Here is a 20,088-nt window from a genome sequence, read left to right as displayed (position 1 = left end):
TGTCCCCTGCATTGGCAGGCGGACTCTCGACCACTGCGCCACCAGGGAAGCCCAGGATGGTTTATGTTAATTGATTTTTGAACATTGAACTAGCCTTAGCCTTGCATATCTAGAATAAACCCCACTTGGTTGTGGTGTAGAATTCTTTTTATACATCGTTGGATTTGATTTGCTAATATTTTGTTGAGGGTTTTTTGCCTCTGTGTTCATGAGAGACATTGAAAAGACAGATTTTTTTTTTTTTTAAGGTGCTTGAAACTTTCCCGTAGGAATTTTTCTCATGACAGTTTTTTAATTTTGCCTAGTAATGAAAAAAGGATATTGGTTTTTAGTGTGTGTTTGTATTTTTTTTTGCGGTACGCGGGCCTCACTGCTGTGGCCTCTCCCATTGCGGAGCACAGGCTCCGGACGCGCAGGCTCAGCGGCCATGGCTCACGGGCCGAGCCGCTCCGCGGCATGTGGGATCCTCCTGGACCGGGGCACGAACCCGTGTCCCCTGCATCGGCAGGCGGACTCTCAACCACTGTGCCACCAGGGAAGCCCTAGTCCTTTTCTTGTACATTATTCTGTATCCACATTCTCTGCAACAGATTGGATCCCTTGATTTTATTTCATTTTCTGTGTGACATTCTCCTCAGATATATATCATTGGCTGCTGCTTTGGGTATTGAACGTCCTTCTGGGGTGTCCATTGTTGTTTCCATGTAACACGGAGAAACTTGCCTGCTTTTCCGAACAGATTCCGCCTCGCTGCTGTAGTTTCAGCAATCATAAAATTATTCTGTAAAATTGCTATAAAAGTTTGTAAATGCTTGCTCTCAGTTCCTCTACAGACTAGTAAACAGTTTGTAGAATATCGCAGGGCCCTGGACCAAGTTTTGAGTAGCACTGTTAAACAATATACAGTATACTGCTTCTTGCTCCTTTTCTAGTCTTAGCAATCTAAGCCTTAATTCTTAGTGTATAATAGCATTTGTTACCTTCTTGATAGGTTTTTAAAACTTTTCATTATGAAAAATTCCAAACATATATACATATAGAGAGACTAGGAGAATGAATTCTCATGTATCCGTCACCCAGTTAATAACATATGGCCAGTCTTGTTTCATTTATATTCTTCTTGCTTCTTCCCAGTGGATTATTTTAAAGCAAATTCAAGCCATTTTATAACATTGTAAATAATTCAGTATGTGTCTCTTAAGGGAAAAGTACTCTTTTAGAAAAATAGGTACCATACTGTTAATCATACCTTAACATTTTAATAACTTCTTAATATCAAATCAGTGTTCAAATTAATTTTTAACATGTATATAAGTTTTAATATACACACACCCGTAGGAATTTGCTGATTGCATCTCCACGGAAATCGGTTTGTTCCTCTATCCCCTGCGATCCTGTAAACTGGTAGTTAGATCTAGAAGCTTGATCACATTCAGGTTTGATAACTGTTACTATTATTTGGCACAAATAATTCATAGGTGGTATGATGTATGGATGTATGATACAGCTTTGTGTTAGAAATAGGATTTTGTTACTGCTTAGATACATTAAGTGATCATTAATATTAAGTATATATTTTAAAATTTGAGCTTGTCACTTGTCACAGATGGAGCAGGGAAAAGTTAAAAAATGTTTTAATTAACTTTGGAAATAGAGTATTTGCAAAATAAATTGAATAAACAAGATTTTAAAGTGAGTCTTTTTTTAAAAATTTTTATTGGAGTAGATTTGCAATGTTGTGTCAGTTTCAGGTGTACAGCAAAGTGAATCAATTATGCATATATCCACTCTCTTTTAGATTCTTTTCCCATGTATGCCATTGAAGAGTATTGAGTAGAGTTCCCTGTGCTATACAGTAGGTTCTTATTATCTGTTTTATATATAAATCCCAACCTCCCAATTTATCGTCCCCCCTAAAGTGAGTCCTTACATAGAAGAATGTGAGACTTTGGAGATTGTGGAGATCATCATGTTTAACTCATTTATTTTTTCACAGATGGGAAAATGGAAGCTCTTAGAGATAAAAATGATTTATTAACTATCTCACAGATAGTCATTCTTTGCTTTTCTTTAACACAAGGTCATGTACAGGTAGTGTGATTAATACACACTTGTCATTTGGGGAGACTTTTCCCTTTTTCAATTGTCTCAATGCAAATGGAGGGCTTTATTATTATATATATATATATATATATTTTTTTTTTTTTAGCGGTACGGGGGCCTCTCACCGTTGTGGCTTCTCCCGTTGCGGAGCACAGGCTCCGGATGCGCAGGCCCAGCGGCCCCGGCTCACGGGCCCAGCCGCTCCACGGCATGTGGGATCTTCCCGGACCGGGGCACGAACCCGCGTCCCCTGCATCAGCAGGCGGACTTTCAACCACTGCGCCACCAGGGAAGCCCCCGGGCTTTATTATTTTAATTGACGTACAGTGGTTTCTTTAGTAATCTGGATTAGTGTATTGGTTTAAGAGAAGTCAGGCTGACTTTTATTAATAATATTTTCTTCCCCAGGGATTGCCTCCAAAATAAAAAATACTTAAGGCATTTTATAGTCTAAAGTCGTGATAAGTACCTCAGATTGGTGTTTTTTTTTTTCCATTCAATTTTACATGGAAAATTTAGTATATATTGTTTTATAAATAACTTTTTAGGTCCTGCTTACTTAACTTCTTAGGCATTTTGCAGTAGTTCTCAATCTAGATAAGCTTTGGGAAGATTCTCTGTAATTTTGAAAAGCTAAAATGTGAGCAAAACGGGTGTGAACAAGTTTTTTATTTTTTTCAGTTTGCTTGTTTAGATATTGTATGTTATTGGTTATCTAGGAAAGACTGTTTAGTGAGGCACTACATGCAGTTTATTAATTGTCCAAATTCTGGATAGTGGGAATAAGTGACTATGGGCTGCAGTATAAATGTATTTTTATTACATTGTCTGTCTGCTACAGACTTTGGAGCCAGAATGCCCAGGTTCAAATCTTGGCTCTGCCACTTAGTAGCTTTGTGACTTTGGGCAAGTTACTCAACTTCTCTTTTCCTGTTTCCAGTCTTTAAAATTGGAGATAATAGTAGTACCTGTTTCATAGGGTTCTGAAGATTAGATTACCTGATGTATAGGTACAGTGCTTAGAATAGTGTCTGGCACACAGTACACGCTTAAGCGTTAGCTATTTTCTTTTCTTAGTTGGATGAGGCTGACCCTGGCAAAGATGTGAAGTAGACAGTTGGCCTGGACATACATCCATCTCTAATGGTTGGGTAATGGTTTCTCTGCAATGAAAATCCAACTCACAAAATCCCCACCCTACTCTCCTGTTATTCATTACAGTAGGAGTTGTGAAAAAAGTAATCTAATTGAATGACTTCATACTATTAATAAGTAACGCTTGTAAATAATTTGTCTTTGTAAAATAAGTGTTTTAATTCCACTAACTTTAGGGGATTAGATGTTAGGGAAAATGACAAAGAAATTTGAACAGGGTCGAGGCGTTGGGAACAAGATGTTTTTGGACAAGAGAGTAGCTCTGAGTTGGTTTTGCCTTGGAATATTTCATTCGTTTGTGCCTGCTTTTCAACTCGTTTTCTTTCTTTTGTATTAGAACTCACTGATTATTTAAATTAAAAAAGGTTAAAAAGGTGGCCTTTAGTTGGACTAGGTTTAGTAGTGACTGTTGGTTGTTCCTGTGGATATTGTTAATTGGGACTCATTTGTTCAGTGTGAACAGAGAATAGATACGATGATAAAAGAAATCAAATTCTGAATGAAGTAGCATGTTCACAGCTTTTGCGAAAGTTGTTTTATTGTATTTTAAATGCTGGCTTTATATGCAGTCTTGGAGATAATCTCTCCATTTCCATGTACGTTTAAGAAAGCCGTAGTCATCTTTCATCTACTTAAATTGCAGGTGTCCTGAGTACAAGGACAGTATTTTATCTACGTGGTTATATCTCTCCACGTTTCTGAGTGCGTAGTAGACCTTCAGTAACTTGTCATAGGTTGTTAACGTTAAATTAGTTTTGTTTGGGACTATAATTTGGGGTACGTGATTGACCTGTGATGTCTCTGAAACTGTGTAAAGGAATCATGCTAAGATGGGTTCTACAGTAGTTCAAGATGGATCTATCTATCTGTGTATCTATCTGTTACTCCTCCTTCCTTCCTAGTTACTGTCTAGGAACTGGAGAGTACAGAGGAAGTTGATGAAAATTACAGATAAAGCCCTAGTATGTAAAGAGGTAGAATTCCTCCAGAAATGACCAGAAGATATATTTTTAAAAAGGAGCATTACTATTGTTTTGTGTAAGATTTGACACACTGTAAGTTAATTTTGTGTCTATATATCTTCTTCCATTCTAATCAGTGGATTACTGATTATCCAGCGGTTTAAAGAAAAACCATTAGCATTGTAGCTGTTATTAGTTTTCCTAATTAACACCATGTTGACTTATTGAAATGTAAACTTTGAACTTTTTGTTATATTTTAAGGACTTAGGTTTGGTGGAATGAAGTTAGATGTACTGGTTGTACTGGTAATTGCCTTAGTTAATTAAGGCATAGTGCCAGTAAGGCCAAGGTCACCATGACAGGTGTTATTTAACTGTTATTATTTTAGCTATTATTTTAACCAGATTAATTTTGTCTAGTTTGTCCACACATTCCTTGGAAGGGGCCTTCTTAGCAAATCTCATTAGATGCAGATGACATAGATAACAGTGATCTCTGTATGGGAGGAAGGTCACCATATTTTTGGGTCTCACTGATTCTTAATCATGTATACATAATTTCACAAAGATTTAGGACTTTTAATGATCACAAAGGTTTGTGCACTTGTGCCCTTAACACCACAGGACTTGAAGAGTTAACCAGCTCATGCATGCCTTGGCTTGGTACCTAGGTGTTAGAGGCAGACACTTTGTACCAAGGTCTTACCACAGGAGTGGATCCCATCCTCTAGAATTTCTCCCTTTTCTTGAAATTGCTCAAAAGCTCCACTCCTTTCTTTGTTCAGGTCACTCAACATAGGGCTGGTCCACATTCCATGCCACTAGAATCCCTGAGCCAAAGTAGATATGTATGTATGTATGTATGTGTGTATTTATTTATTTATGGCTGTTGGGTCTTCGTTGCTGCACATGAACTTTCTCTAGTTGTGGCGAGTGGGGGCTACTCTTCGTTGCGGTGTGTAGACTTCTCATTGCGGTGGCTTCTCTTGTTGCGGAGCACGGGCTGTAGGCATGCGGCCTGTAGGTGCGTGGCCTTCAGTCGTTGTGGTGTGTTGGGCTCAGTAGTTGTGGCGCACGGGCTTAGTTGCTCCGCGGCACGTGGAATCTTCCCGGACCAGGGCTCGAACCTGTTTTCCCCTGCATTGGCAGGCTGATTCTCAACCACTGTGCCACCAGGGAAATCCTTGAGCCAAAGTTTTTGAAAGCTTGGCTATCTGATTGAAAATTGAGGGGAGGAAATGATATGGGGAAGACACACAAGTCAGTGTTCCAGGAACTAGCCCCAGGAAGACATACAGTAGGTGCCAAATGTCGATAGAAGTGTGGTTGCTTGGAGTGTACTTGAAATGATTTGAAAAAACTTTATGAGAGAGATGAGATTAGAACTGAACCTTAAAGGATGGGTAGGATTAGCCAGAACTGAGTGTGTGTCTGTTGTGCTTGTTTTTCTAAGGTAGTGCCTTCACGTGTGTATTGTGGAGGGATGGTGGTACCTGAATGAGTCTGGGGTGTGTGTGGTGTGTTTGTATTCTGGTAAGGAGTTGAGAGTTTATACTGTTACAGAAGAGCTTCAGAAAGAGGGACTTGTTATTGGGAGGATTATTTTGGTAACAGTGAGCTGGATGGATTTAGAAAGGGAAGGCGCTTAGGAGGCTATTATAGTAGTTCTGACCTGAACTGCGAAAGCGTTGATGGCAGCTGAAATGGAAAGGAAAGGACTGTTTGGACAGAAACCACTAGAAAGAATCTATGGGGAGAAGGCAGAATTCAAGATAAGTCTGAGTTTCTATGCTGGGTGCAGTAGTATTAGTGATGTCCTTAACGGAAACTGGAGAGAGAAGTCAGGCTAGGGGTTTGTTGTGAGAGGAAGATAAGAGGATTTTAATATAGGATGTGACAAGATATTGGAGCCCGGAAATGAGGTGAGATTTGTAGATGGAGGGTTCACCAGTGCTTCTAGTTTTAGCTCTTTTTTAAAAAAATAAATTTATTTATTTTATTTATTTATTTTTGGCTGCATTGGGTCTTTGTTGCTGCACGTGGGCCTTCTCTAGTTGCGGCCAGCGGGGGCTACTCTTCGTCGCGGTGCATGGGCTTCTCATTGCGGTGGCTTCTCTCCTTGCGGAGCACGGGCTGTAGGCGTGTGGGCTTCAGTAGTTGTGGCACGTGGGCTCAGTAGTTATGGCTCACGGGCTCTAGAGCGCAGGCTCAGTAGTTGTGGGGCACGGGCTTAGTTGCTCTGCAGCATGTGGGATCTTCCCGGACCAGGGCTCGAACCCGTGTCCCTTGCATTGGCAGGCGGATTCTTAACCACTGTGCCACCAGGGAAGTCCCGCTTCTAGTTTTAGCTTTCATCTTTAGTCCCCTAAAATGCTTTCTGAGCATTTTTAAGTCTTCACAGATGTATGTTAATTAATATTTATATCAACAATTTATATTAATAAATTAATATATTACTAAATATAGACTTAATATTAATAAAGCTAATATAAAACCGAAAGACTGTCAGTCCTTCCTTTGGATAACTGCTCATCATTTGACACTAACTGACAACCGAACTTCTCTCAGTTTGTTTCTCAAGGAGTCTGTGCTTGGTGAGGATCATTTCACTTCTCTAGTTCTCTCTCATGGGGTTTTAGTAGGTGGTTGGGGGAATTTGTAGTGTAGCTACAATTTTGAGTAATTGACTTCAAAATAGGTATATTTATTCTACATTGTTTAGTAATGCTTCACAAATATGGTCTAATTAATTCACTACTAAGCATGACAGTATAAAAAATGTTCAGTTATGAGCCCCTCCCTTTCCCTAGCCATTAACCCGTACATCACAATGCTCATGCTTTTATTATTGTTTGAACTGGGAAGTATATAATCAAAAGCAGTTATGAATTTAATACTAGAAAATGGTTGCTATACTTGGAGACATTATTCAGTCTGTCTACAGGTAGAGGTTGATGTATAAATAGATTCATGGACTCTTTGGTCCACAAGATGCGAACTGCTGATACTGCATTTGAACCAAGGAATATTTGTTTTAAGAGTAGCGCTTGTGTCTAGCTCTGCTTAAAGAAAATCCACATTATACAGATTTTATTGTTGCTTTGTGTACCGATTAATTGAAGTATGATTCACTGGCTAGAATTTGGAAATCTGTATTTTATGCAGAAGTAGACTTGTAAATTAAATTTACTTGGGTATATGAATATATGTTAACTTGAAAGATATTTAGTAATTGTTTTATTTCAATGCACAGTATTAACTCTCAAAGCTGTCTGCTATTAAAAATTATTTCATGTTCTTTTTGACATCTGGTAGAAAAAGTGTACTCAGTGTTAATTTCACCTCAATAATGCAAAATCACATAGTTGGACTGATGTTATCTTTACTCTTCCATTCCATTTACTGTTACCACAGGTACAGATGACTCTATCAGATAATCCTCTCCAATGAATTTTAGCTTTTGGTTATGAAAAAACAATAATCCTAAGACAACATCTTAATTCCCCAGAGTTGGTACCATGTGCATTGTTATCTAATATAATGCACTTATCTTAAAACTCTTTTTTAATTTTTTGGCCGCACCACGCAGCATGTGTGATCTTAGTTCCCCCACCAGAGATCGAACCCGTGCCCCCTGCATTGGAAGCGCATGGTCTTAACCAGTGGACCACCAGGGAAGTCCCAAAACTCTTGAGCTTGGTTTTGGTATTGCGTAGTTCCCTGAATTTTGGGGAGGGGTAGCCTATTTACCAGGCATATATGACAGTGATTCTTTATTCTTTTTTTGTTTCTTGTCAGACATGGACATTTAAGTATGTTATGCTGGCACATTAATTCCATGAAGATTGGTTAATGTAAGGCCACAAACTATTTAGTTGAGCCTACATCAAAGTAAGACTTAACAAAGCAAGCATGAATTTTTGAATGTGAATATTTTAAATGAAATACTGAAATTACTTATAGCCTTGGATATGTTCATTATGTCATTTGTTTTTGTCATAAGTTTCTGCTTGCTCATTTTAGTTTACAATAGCATGAGCAAGTAATTTATTTATATTTAATTCCTGAGAAACCAAAGAAAGAAACTGCCTAATGAATATGAAAGTTGCCATTAAATCTCAATTGTCCATTTTATGGATGCTTTTATGATTATAGTCTTTGCCCTTCAACACACTTTCAGATTGCTGTCAGATTGTGTTTAATCAGTATGTACAAGCTAAAGTGAAAAATCTAAGCAGATAAATATAAATTACCTGGGTTAGAGGAAAATAAAGTTGCTGAAGGAGAAAAAGATTTCAAAGTTAAATATAAGCTATATATTTTTGCTTTTTCTATATACTTGGTTTATGCCCCCTTTCCCCCTTCAATAATAACAAGTAATTCAGTAGGAATTAATTTATTAGGACTACCAATTTAAGATTAATGATAATAATAGTGCACACACGTGTTTAAGGTTTTAGGGGAAAGTATCTTTCCTATGTCTGATTTGACTGACCAGCCCAATCAGCTGATTTTATTGCTGTGTTAAATTAAAATTCTGAATATAGTAGTCCATTATTAAAATAAATGAGTAGGATTAAAATAGAGAATTTATTAAAATAAAGCCTTTAAAAAAATAAATACTTTTGGATAAAGTAACAGGCTTCAAGTGAAATTCAGTTTTGGTCTCCTTTACAGGAATAGCTATTCACAGTCATACAGAACCACTTATCACGTTTTTGCAGTATCTCCTGAGGAAGTCAGAATCTGAGCCACCATGACGACTGAATCTTGTCTTTGGTCTGATTTATAAGCTGTACTTTTATTCTGACCATGTGCAAGGTGGAGGCTATAGCATGGAAACTAAAATCTTAGTAAGTGTGATTTTTATTTTAGCTATTAAATAGTAGCCTCTCTTAACAGTGAATTTGTTCTCTTAACCAAGTTTACACTATAAAAGGGGTGAGGACTTGGCAAGCAGGGACATAATACTACACTTATAAAGTGAAAGATTTTGCTTTCCAGGTTCAGGAAAAATCCCTGAGAATGAGAAGGAGAAGCTTCTATTACTCTGCCTAGAATTTCTTTCGCTTTTCTGGTTACAAATAGGTGGCAGGATGATACTAATTTAGTTGAGAAGGGATTTAAGAAAATGGAGAGGCTGGCTTCAGTGGCCAGTGTCTAAATTCAAGCCATTTAAAAAAATTATTATTACATTTGCTGTGCAAGTTGCTTCATTTATAAATGATTGTCATTAAATAATAGTCTTCATTGTATTGCAGTGTTAGGAAGCCCAGTGTAGAATCCTAGGAGCCTTTTAAATAGTTAATATGTTTTTAATATGAATTGAATTTTGAGTATATTTTAAATATTGAATATTTTGAGTATAAATATTCAAAATTATATTGGAGCGATTATGCTAGTTGTTATGTCAGGGGTGTTTCATCAGTTGATTGTCCCAAGTATAAGTGATGTGCAGTTTTTATGTTCTGCACTCTAGACAGAACAAGATTTTGAGGATATAGGCTATCAAGGAACTTTATCTCTGTTTCACAGTGTTACTTGGTTAATTGTAAGGATTACTACTTAACATCTTTCTTTCCTACCTGTGCTTATTAAGAGCAGTGGATAATTAGCACGTTTAGGCTGCTTTTCTCCCTTAGCAAGAATGATAGAATTGACTGATTTTCTGAATTCTTTAGTGAATCAAACATTGTGGTACTGTACCTAGATAGCATAATAATCTATGTTGCTCATAATTTGAGAATGGTTATGTGTTTAAGACACTTGGTTTGTGTTCTGTCCCTTGCCTTTGAATCTTTTAACTATTGGTTATTTTTCTAAATTGATGGTGATGACCTGGCTGAGATTAAACATTTCTGTTAGAGGATTCCTGATTTAACCTCATTCCTTCTTAGAATAAACCTCCCTTTATCTTCTGCCTTTTCTCTTGCATTCCAAAGTACAGTTTCATTAAATCCCCAGGTCTACGATTTTTCTTTGGGAACTTATGTCCAGTATCTCTCTTGAAATTTTAAGAAAAGGTAGTTGAGTGTGAAATGTTACATGCATCTTTTGAGAAATTGAGGTTTTATAAGTTGAAGGGTACTTTTATATTTTGGGCATGTTTTCAGGGGTGGGATTATGTAGTTATTGTTTTAATAACCATGTCCTAATTATTTATAGCTTCCTGCCTGACATAACTCACTTCAAGAAGTGCACAATGTCAGAACGTGGAATTAAGTGGGCTTGTGAATACTGTACGTATGAAAACTGGCCATCTGCAATCAAGTGTACTATGTGTCGTGCCCAAAGACCTAGTGGAACAATTATTACAGAAGATCCATTTAAAAGTGGTTCAAGTGATGTCGGTAGAGACTGGGATCCTTCCGGCACCGAAGGAGGAAGTAGTCCTTTGATATGTCCAGACTCTAGTGCAAGACCAAGGGTTAAGTCTTCGTACAGCATGGAAAATGCGAATAAATGGTCATGCCACATGTGCACATATTTGAACTGGCCAAGAGCAATCAGATGCACTCAGTGTTTATCCCAGCGTAGGACCAGGAGTCCCACAGAATCTCCTCAATCCTCAGGATCTGGCTCAAGACCAGTTGCTTTTTCTGTTGACCCTTGCGAGGAATACAATGATAGAAATAAACTGAACACAAGGACCCAGCATTGGACTTGTTCTATTTGCACATATGAAAACTGGGCCAAAGCTAAAAAATGTGTTGTTTGTGATCATCCCAGACCTAATAATATTGAAGCAATCGAGTTGGCAGAGACGGAAGAGGCTTCTTCAATAATAAATGAGCAAGACAGAGCTCGATGGAGAGGAAGCTGTAGCAGTGGCAACAGCCAAAGAAGATCACCGCCAGCTACGAAACGGGACTCTGAGATGAAAATGGATTTTCAGAGGATTGAGTTGGCTGGTGCTGTTGGCAGCAAGGAGGAACTTGAAGTGGACTTCAAAAAACTAAAGCAAATTAAAAACAGGATGAAAAAGACTGATTGGCTATTCCTCAATGCTTGTGTGGGTAAGTTTCTTCATTTCTTGAATGGGATGGGAAAAGGTATTAAAAATGACATGAAAGATATAAGGAAGGTCAGTATTATTTAGTATTTAGTTCATTCAGCATGATAGCTATACTCCCAGTATGCATGCATAAGAATCTCTGTATTTGTGATCTTGTCATAACGTTGTCTTAAATTGCCTCCCATTTCATTGTGCATGTGTCTTTCCATCATTAGAAAAACTTTTAAGTTATAGCAAAGATTTTTACATATCAGTAGTAAACCGTATACCTGGAGTTTAAAACTGCTAGTCTATTTATTGTAACAAGATGTGACTGAGGAACACCAGCTGCTGCTTCAGAGCGTTTGTAAACAGTGTGAGCGTCTTGTGATGATACAAGCTTTAGTCAGATGTTAAAAATATCACAAAAATGTGTGACTCCAAGAAGTTGAACAAACATAATATTGACCTTGAAAATACTGATGTTAATTTAACATGAATGTCATGTAGTGAATATTTGCAAACTTTATGGAACTGATTTCACGTGGCCAGCTGATTGCATAGTTCAAATTATGATTTGTGTGTTTTGTGTTTTAGTGCTTTCCTAAGGAAATTCTGGATATTGGTCTCAGTCTCTGGCTCAGAGCTGTTCAGGGACAGAGACGTGTTGAGAGAGTAAGGTTTCCTCCAGTTATTGACCTTGTGAGTTAGTTATTTGTGATGTACTTCATAGAAGCAGTTGCTTGACTCCTCTGTATTTTTTTCCCTCCCCCTCTCTTTTTTTTTGAATAGGTTATAGCTATTTGAATTATGTGATTTAAATTATTTGGATGGGGTGCTTACTTTGACATTGTTTTGTAAAGAAAATTTTGAGTAACTACTAAAGTTAAATCTGTGTGGAACAACAGCTAAGCCTTCAACATGGCTTAGCTGTGTATATATATTTTTTCAGTACTAATTTCTTTTGTTTATCACCCTGAATATAGCCCCAAGAATATGGAATACATAACTATATGAACCTGCAAGTGCTAAGAGTAGATTTCAAGAAATCTCAGTTTTTTAATTTTAGTTTTGTCCTGGCCAAAAAAAAAAAAAAAGTCCCAGCTGATGAGCCCTTTTGAACACCAGACACAGCAGGCACTTAGTAACTGTTAGCTCCAGTGTTCTCCTGTCCTGAGGACGAGGGATGAAAGCACACTGAGCTGTCTTCAGCCATCTGTGCTGTTCCATTACATCCCATTGATTTTTTTCTCTCCCCAAATTGAGGTACCACAGATGGTGTGAATGTCTTTTTTTTTTTTTTTAAACCAGGAGCTACAAAAGGGTTTTATTTATTATGAATTTTTAAAAATTGAGGTCAAATTCACATAACATAAAATTCATCATTTTGAAAATGAACAGTTCAGTGGCATTTAGTGTATCCACAGTGTTGTACAACCACCACCTCTGTCTAGTTCTGAAACATTTTCATCACCCCAAAGGAAACTCTATACCCATTTAAACAGTTACTCCACATTTTCTCCTCCCCCAAGTCCCTGGTAATCACCAGTCTGCTTTCTGTTTCAGTGGATATACCTATTCTAAATGTTCCATATAAATGGAATCTTACATTATGTGATCTTTTGTATCTAGGTGTGATTGTCCTTTAATTACCTGTATGCCTTTTGGAACACACTTAAAATTATTTTTGCAGGCAGTAGCGTAATATGTAAATGCTAACTACAAGGTGGTGTTATAGTACATGTAAATTTATAGATGGTAATGAACTACACTGCAGTGATTTTTAACCTCTTTTGGGGTCACTGTTTCTTCAAGTTAGTGTATCGTATGATAAGAACTCTTGCTTTGAATTATTTTCTCCCCTTGACACACACGTTAGACCAATCAATATATCTTTGTCTTTATGGCTATTATTTCTTGTCTTTGTGACTATTGTGTCTTCTTGGTGCTGCCTTTATTTCTTTACCTATATCTACTTCTTTAGGATAACCATCCTTGTACCTCTTTGCATTCTTACAGCTGAACAAAAACTTCTCCCAGTAGGACCGATATTAAATTTGGTCTTATTTCATTTATAAAACAGTTTCTTTGTCATTAAATCCTCATTCCCACATACTCCAGAGTTTCTAGGTTCTTAGGGCCAAGGATTGATTGTAATTGGTTCTTGGTAATGTGGATTCTGTCTTTCCTATCAGCAAATATTTTTGACTGTTCACTGCATAATATGGTTCTCAGCTGTTGTAGAAAGATTATGGCTCTGTCTTTATTGGGTAGTCATATCCTGATTTGTAAATATCCTTGAAATATGTTAAAAACTTTTAGTTGTTTACATTGTGTTGGGTTAACGGAAGTCCACAAGTATTGAAAATTAATCTTTTTTTTTTTGGTTTTTTTGGCCACACTGTGTGGCATGTGGGATCTAGTTCCCGGATCAGGGATCGAACCCGCGCCCCCTGCAGTGGAAGGCGGAGTCTTAACCACTGGACCGTTGGGGAAGTCTCTGAAAAGTATTCTTTACTTCTCCCTTTCTACCTGTCTTTTGCTCTCCAGATTTCATTAGATATGGTATATTATGGTTTATCGATGTTAGGCATTTAAGAAAACTATCTTAGTGTTTGCTCTGGCAGCACATATACTTAAAAAATCATCTCCAAAGTACATACACTAAGTATAAAATGTATAATGTGCATAAAATTTATACTAAGTATAAAATGTGAGACTTTCCCATTTGAAATTGAAATAAAAAAATCTCAACCTCAGCCTTGTACCTGGTAAAATGGGAATGAGGAAGATTCAGTATTGAGAAGGGTAAAGCTAAAGCTTCCACGGTATTAAGTAAGTATCTTTTACATGACTGTTGGGTATAAGTTTCACATAGGTCACATTATCTTATGTGATGAGAGGAAGTTGGGGACGTCCAACGTCCAACGTTTTACTGCTCATATAACAAGTACACGTTGAAACTGGAATTTTTATGCTGAAATGTTCAGTTTGCCCCATGGCAGTGGCATTATAGAGAACATATGAATTAGTAACATCTCCATTGCTCCCAAGCTTTGGGGGGGCCCGCAGTATGTAGTGGTATACCCTGTTGAGAATCACTGACTTACGAGCTTAACCAGAATCTCATTATCAAGAAGCATGTTGAAATGAAGTCATGAGGATTGTAGTCTTATTACTGAGCAAGATTTTGATGGTCTAAAAATATATATGATTCTTAAAACGTAGGCAGTACATTAGAATTAACTTTTTCTTGCATGTGGTCTACAAAAATATTGTTATATTTGATCTAATGTTTCCCCCTTTCTCATAACTGTTGAAAATTAATATTTGTGGCAGTTGTTTATTGATGGCAATTGTATTTTGGCCCCCTTACTGGAAAGCTGTATACAGTGTTATGTATAGGTGTCCACTCCAGAGTGTCAGATATAACTGTAGAAATATCTAAAACTTGCGTGGTGTTAAACATGTCAGAATGTATTGATATTTGTTTATTTGGTTTCATTAACACTTTTTTCATTTTAACCAAAATTAGCAGTGTATAGGCTTATCACATTTTAAAATGTTCTTTTCAATTTACTTTGGTATTGGTATTAAAAATCACGTATATGGGGCTTCCCTGGTGGCGCAGTGGTTGAGAGTCCGCCTGCCGATGCAGGGGACACGGGTTCGTGCCCCGGTCCAGGAGGATCCCACATGCCGCAGAGCGGCTGGGCCCGTGAGCCATGGCCTCTGAGCCTGCGTGTCCAGAGCCCGTGCTCCGCAGCGGGAGAGGCCACAACAGTGAGAGGCCCACGTACCGCAAAAAAAAAAAAAAAGATCATGTATATGGATGGTTTTTCTCAAGGAAGTAAATTTTTAAGGTTGTATTAGTGTTATTTTTCTTCCTCTGGTGGAAAGGGTTCCCAGGCTCGGTTCCAGCGTGTGTGTGTGTGTGTGTGTGTCTGTGTGTGTGTTTCTGTCTGTCTGTGTGTCTGTGTGTGTGTGTGTGTCTGAGTGTCTGTGTGGTGGGGAGCTTCCTCATACCAACAGGCAATTCTCAGACACCAGCAGGGTGTCCGAGAATTAAGCTCAGTTCTGACACTGTCTACCCAGAGGGAGAATCAGATTCCACATGTGAAGGGCTCAGCCCCACAAGACCTCCCTCCACTTCAGATGCCAGTCACAAGCCCAGGTTGTTAACCTGTACTTGTGACCAATTGGCTATAAATCAGAGGTTCCCACGACCCCCCGCCTTGGGTTTGATTAGTTTGCTGGAACGCCTCACGAAACTCAGAGAAACAGTTTACTTACTAGGTTACTGGTTTATTATAAAAGGGTATGATAAAGGATACAGATGAACATCTAGATGGAAGAGATGTATAGAGGGCAAGGTTTGGAGAAAGGGCATGGAGCTCCCATGATGCTCTTTCCAAGTGTGCCACTCTCCTCAAATCTCTATGTGTTCACCAGCCTGAAAGCTCTCCAGACCCTGTCCTTTTGGGGTTTTATGGAGGCCTCATTACATAGGCATTGTTGATTAAATCATTGGTCACTGGCGATCTCTGGCCTCTCTCCCCTCCTTGGAGGTCAGGGTGGCATAGTGGGTGGGACTGAAAGTCCCAACCCTCTAATCCCCTGGCAACCAGCTCCCACCCTCGGGGTGGGATCCAAAAGTCACCTTCCCTGAAGTGTTTTCAGGAGCTGAGGACCAGAAACCAGTTACTATCCCATTACTTTTATCACTCAGGAAATTCTAAGGGTTTTGGGACGCTGTGAGCCAGGAATTGTGGATGATCAAACATATTTATTTGGTCATCTGAATGACAATTTTTCCTATAAATCACAGTATTGCATCCAGAAAAATCTGTTGCAGTGTGTAATCTTCTACGATGACTTTTTAAATTCCTAGTTTTGAGATATAGTGTCTGGTCAGATGAAGAGTGTTGTGCACTAACCCAAACAGAATCAAATTAACTTCAATGGAAGAAAAAGTTGTAGAAGGTTATTTTTTGAGAGATAGTAGTACTGTATACTGGAATGATAATAAGTTGATTTATACCAAGAAAACTACCACATCAAAACAAAACAGAAAAGGAAATTCTTGACATAAGACACAATGGTGATTTTATACATTTATTCAGATATCTTTGTGGCTGACTTTTTAACTCTAAAGGTAACTCAGGGCATATAAGTTATTGTAAAGAAAAAATTAGAAGAAACTTGTTTTCTAGTTCAGTAAGTACTCCTTTAGCCTTAAAAATTATTTGCTCCACAGAGGTATTTTATTGATGACTTGTCTAAAAACACAGAACATTAGGTATCTTGAAAAATACAATATTAATGATGAGGTAGTGTCCAAATTTGTATTTTTTACTTGCCCAGTACTTGACTTCCTTGTAGGCGCGTCTCCCCACCCCCTTTGGGTTTTCTCTGATTTACATGACTGATTTAAATAGTGTGACAGGTAGAATATTGCACTCCGGCCCCCCAAAATGTCTAAATCCTAATCCCCAGAACCTATGAATTTGTTACTTTACTTGGCAAAAGGGATTTTGCAGATGTAATTAAGGGCCTTGAGATGGAGAGATTATCCCAGATTATCCGGGTGGGCCCAGTGTAATATGGGTCCTTAATCAGCAAAGGAGAGAGATGGGAGAATGAGATGTGATGGTGGAAAAGCAGAGGTTTTAGTGATGTGGGGGCCCTTAGCTAAGGAATGTGGGCAACCTCTAGAAGCTGGAAAAGGCAAAACTACCTTAGAGCCTCCCTGTGGAGTGCACCTTGATTTTAGCCCAGTGAGACCCATGTGGAACTTCTGACCTCTCCCAAATTTTAAGATAAAAAATTTGTATTGCTTTAAGTCACTAAATTTGTAGTAATTTGTTTGAAGGAGCAATAGGAAATTAATACAAATAACATTTAAAAAATTACAAATAGCATCTTAATTTGACAATTTCAGAAAAATTTAACTTAACCTTCACTGGTTCTGTGACAAAACAAGAGTCATTGTTTTGTTATTTTATACAGTGGGAGAAGCTGAGGCACAGAGAGGCTTACTGACTCAGTGTGATGTAGCCATGTCGTTATCCTCTTCTAGACAAAGGTGGTATATAGGTGTGTTTGTAAGTAAAAACTCACTCCTTTGTGTCTCTAGCCTTACACTACATTCATAGCAGTAATGGCCACCAAATGTATGTGTGTGTGTCGGTGGGGCGGAGGGTGGGGGCAGATTCCCAAACCAAGCTATTCTCAGATTCTCCAGACACCAGCAGGGCATTTTACAATTTAACTCAATTCTGACTCTACCTGCAAGTAGCATCAGATCCCACAGGTTAAGGACTCAGTCCCACAGTACTGCCTCCCTTCTTCCCTACCCCCTTCACGTGCCATTTGCTAGTCCAGGTTGTCAGCTGTGTTTCTGATTATAGGCTATAAATCGTAGGTTCCCACAGTCACCTCCTTGGGTTCAAATAATTTGGTGGAACAGCTTTCAGAACCTGGGAAAACATTTTACTTACTAGATTACTGGTTTATTATAAAAGGATATGACCCAGGAACAGCCAGGTGGAAGAGGTGCGTAGGGCAAGCTTTCCGTGTCCTCTCTTGGCCACTACTCTAGCAGCACCTCCACATGTTCACCAACCTGGAAGCTCTCCAAACCCCATGTCGGGGATTTTTATGGGAGCAAGATGGATTAAATCACTGGACATTGGTGATTGTTTGAACCTCAAGCCCCTCTCCCCTCCCAGGAGATGAGGGTGGTGTGGGGCTGAAAGTTATAACCTTCTAATCACTGGGTTTGTTCCCCTGGTAACCAGCCTCCATCCTTAGGGGTCTTCCAGAAGTTAACCTCATTAACATAAACTCAGAGGTGCTTGAAGGGGGCTTGCTATATGAGCAACAAAGGACTCCTATTTATTTCATCTTTATCATTCTGGAGCTATTTAGGAACTGAGAACAAAACTAAATATTACAACAAAAGACACCCTTATGGCTCTTATATAGGAAATTACAAGGGTTTTAGGAGGTATGTGCCAGGAACAGTAGATGAAGACCATATATTTCTTATTTACAGTAGTTTTTCTTGCTTGATGTGGTTGAAAGGAATACTGTTACTGGAACTTTTGAATGATGTTTGATGCCTATGAATATTAATGTTTTCAGTCCTTTTTTCCAAGTCACCTAAATAAGTATGCCTATGTGAAGTTGATTGCTGTGTCCCAAGGTAATCTATCACTTGCTAATATTTCTCATCATTCCATAGCTAAGCCACATTATTTGGGCTTGATTTTTAGTATGGCATTTCTCTAGTATTTGTTCTGTTTGCTTTACTTGTGTTTGCTTATACTTGGTATACCTTAGCTGCTTGGACAATATTTTCCATCTTCAGAATTTTTCCTGCCCTGTAGAATTGCTTCATTTTAAGTTATGGTTGTATGCTGGGCCATTTTGTTTGATTATGAATTTGATTTTATATTGATACCAGACTGTTCTACTACAAGATACTCCCTTTTCCCTTCATATATTGCTTTACATATGAATGAATGTGGAGCCTGAAAAAAGTCTTCTTAGTCTTTGACATTTAAAACCATTGCACTTTTTTAAAACATTAAAAAAAAATGGTTTGAGTTAAAATATTCTATTAAAAGCTTTTAATAGAATCCAAAATATATGTGGACTCCTGCAGCAAATCTTTGGCACTGCATCCATAAAAGGAAAGTAGGCTGCTAGAATGCTGGCAATGCCTTGTATGTCCTTGGTTAACTTTGTGTGATACTCTTACATGGGATGTGTGCGTGTAGCTATAAAAACTGCGGTGCCTTTTCACTCCATACACATTCTTGGTTGTGAATGTCCTTCCTGTCCAAGGTAGTTGATATTACAGGTAATAGAATTATTTTTAGCACTGTGAAAGGAGTATTATCTTCAGCTAATTCTGTCCTGTTTTCAAGTTTCAAAGGATTTCCTCTTGTGCTTTTGGAACTCTGGATTTAAAATAACATTTTATGTCATGGTTTTTAAGTGAATTGTGGGAATTCTCAGCAGTGTAAGATTCTAATCTGTAGAGAATACACACACATTTTATTCCCCCTGGCCAGTTTAGTCTGGCTTTTCAAAGTGCTTCCTGACATCTGGGATATGAAAGAAGCTTCCAGGAATGAGTGTGTCAAGGCAAATGGATAGCAGTGGCAGAAATAGAGCCCCTGCAGTATCCTTCTGGTTGCCTTTAGTCTGCCTGAGACATAATTCCTGGCTTTTAGAAATGATTGATTACACAGGCCTGCCAACTAATAATGTGCCTCCTAATGCTGAGAAAAGGAATATGTGTGGTGAGTCTCGATTGTATGACAGTGACATTTGAATATGCATCATTGATTGAGAAAAGGCTTTCATTTTTTTAAAAGCACTATATTAAATGAACACAATTATGAAATCCAAAAGTATCGTTTAAATATTAAGTATAAAAAGATGTATTTAGACTCCAGAGACCTTTACTGTTAACCATAAAGTAACTTTAACTTTAAACATTAATTAAACTATGCACAGGGTTATAAAAATCAAGCAGTTATAGAAGGAGTTTATAAAGAAAAGCAAGTTTCTTTTTCTTCCCTCCACCTTCAGTCCTTATCTGTGGAGGTAACCACGCTGTTCCCCATCAGCCTTTCATTCTGAGAAATTTCAAAACCAGTAGAGAAGTTACAAATATAATACATTGAACACCAAATGCTTTTGACCTAGATTTTCCGATTGTTAGTACTTTGCCACGTTTGCGAGCTCTATTTGTCTTTCTGTATGAGTTTTTCCTGAACTATTTGAGAGCTAGCTACAGATGTCATGACATTTTGCCCCTAAATATTTCAGCCTTGTATGTTTTAAAAACACATTTTCCCT

At 38.1% G+C, this 20,088-nt stretch overlaps 1 protein-coding gene across 2 annotated transcripts in view; it reads left to right on the top strand.

Moving 5' to 3' along the window:
* Positions 1-8,928: 8,928 nt before the first annotated feature.
* The window catches only part of ZRANB1 (zinc finger RANBP2-type containing 1), a 44,732-nt gene continuing 33,572 nt past the window's right edge, over positions 8,929-20,088 (top strand). Inside the window, exons 1-2 of one of the 2 annotated variants that reach the window (XM_007468728.1) lie at positions 8,929-9,073; positions 10,386-11,236. In XM_007468728.1, the coding sequence (XP_007468790.1) occupies positions 9,033-9,073; positions 10,386-11,236 (892 nt within the window). In that variant the 5' untranslated portion in view covers positions 8,929-9,032. Of the gene's footprint in view, positions 9,074-10,049; positions 11,237-20,088 lie in introns of those variants that run through there. The other variant, XM_007468727.1, reaches the window with a different exon arrangement.

The sequence above is a fragment of the Lipotes vexillifer genome, unplaced genomic scaffold (assembly GCF_000442215.2).
Source record: "Lipotes vexillifer unplaced genomic scaffold, Lipotes_vexillifer_v1.1 scaffold741, whole genome shotgun sequence".
Lineage (NCBI taxonomy): Eukaryota > Metazoa > Chordata > Mammalia > Artiodactyla > Lipotidae > Lipotes > Lipotes vexillifer.
Note: the sequence above shows the minus strand (reverse complement) of the source record. Positions and strands in the feature narration are given on the sequence as shown.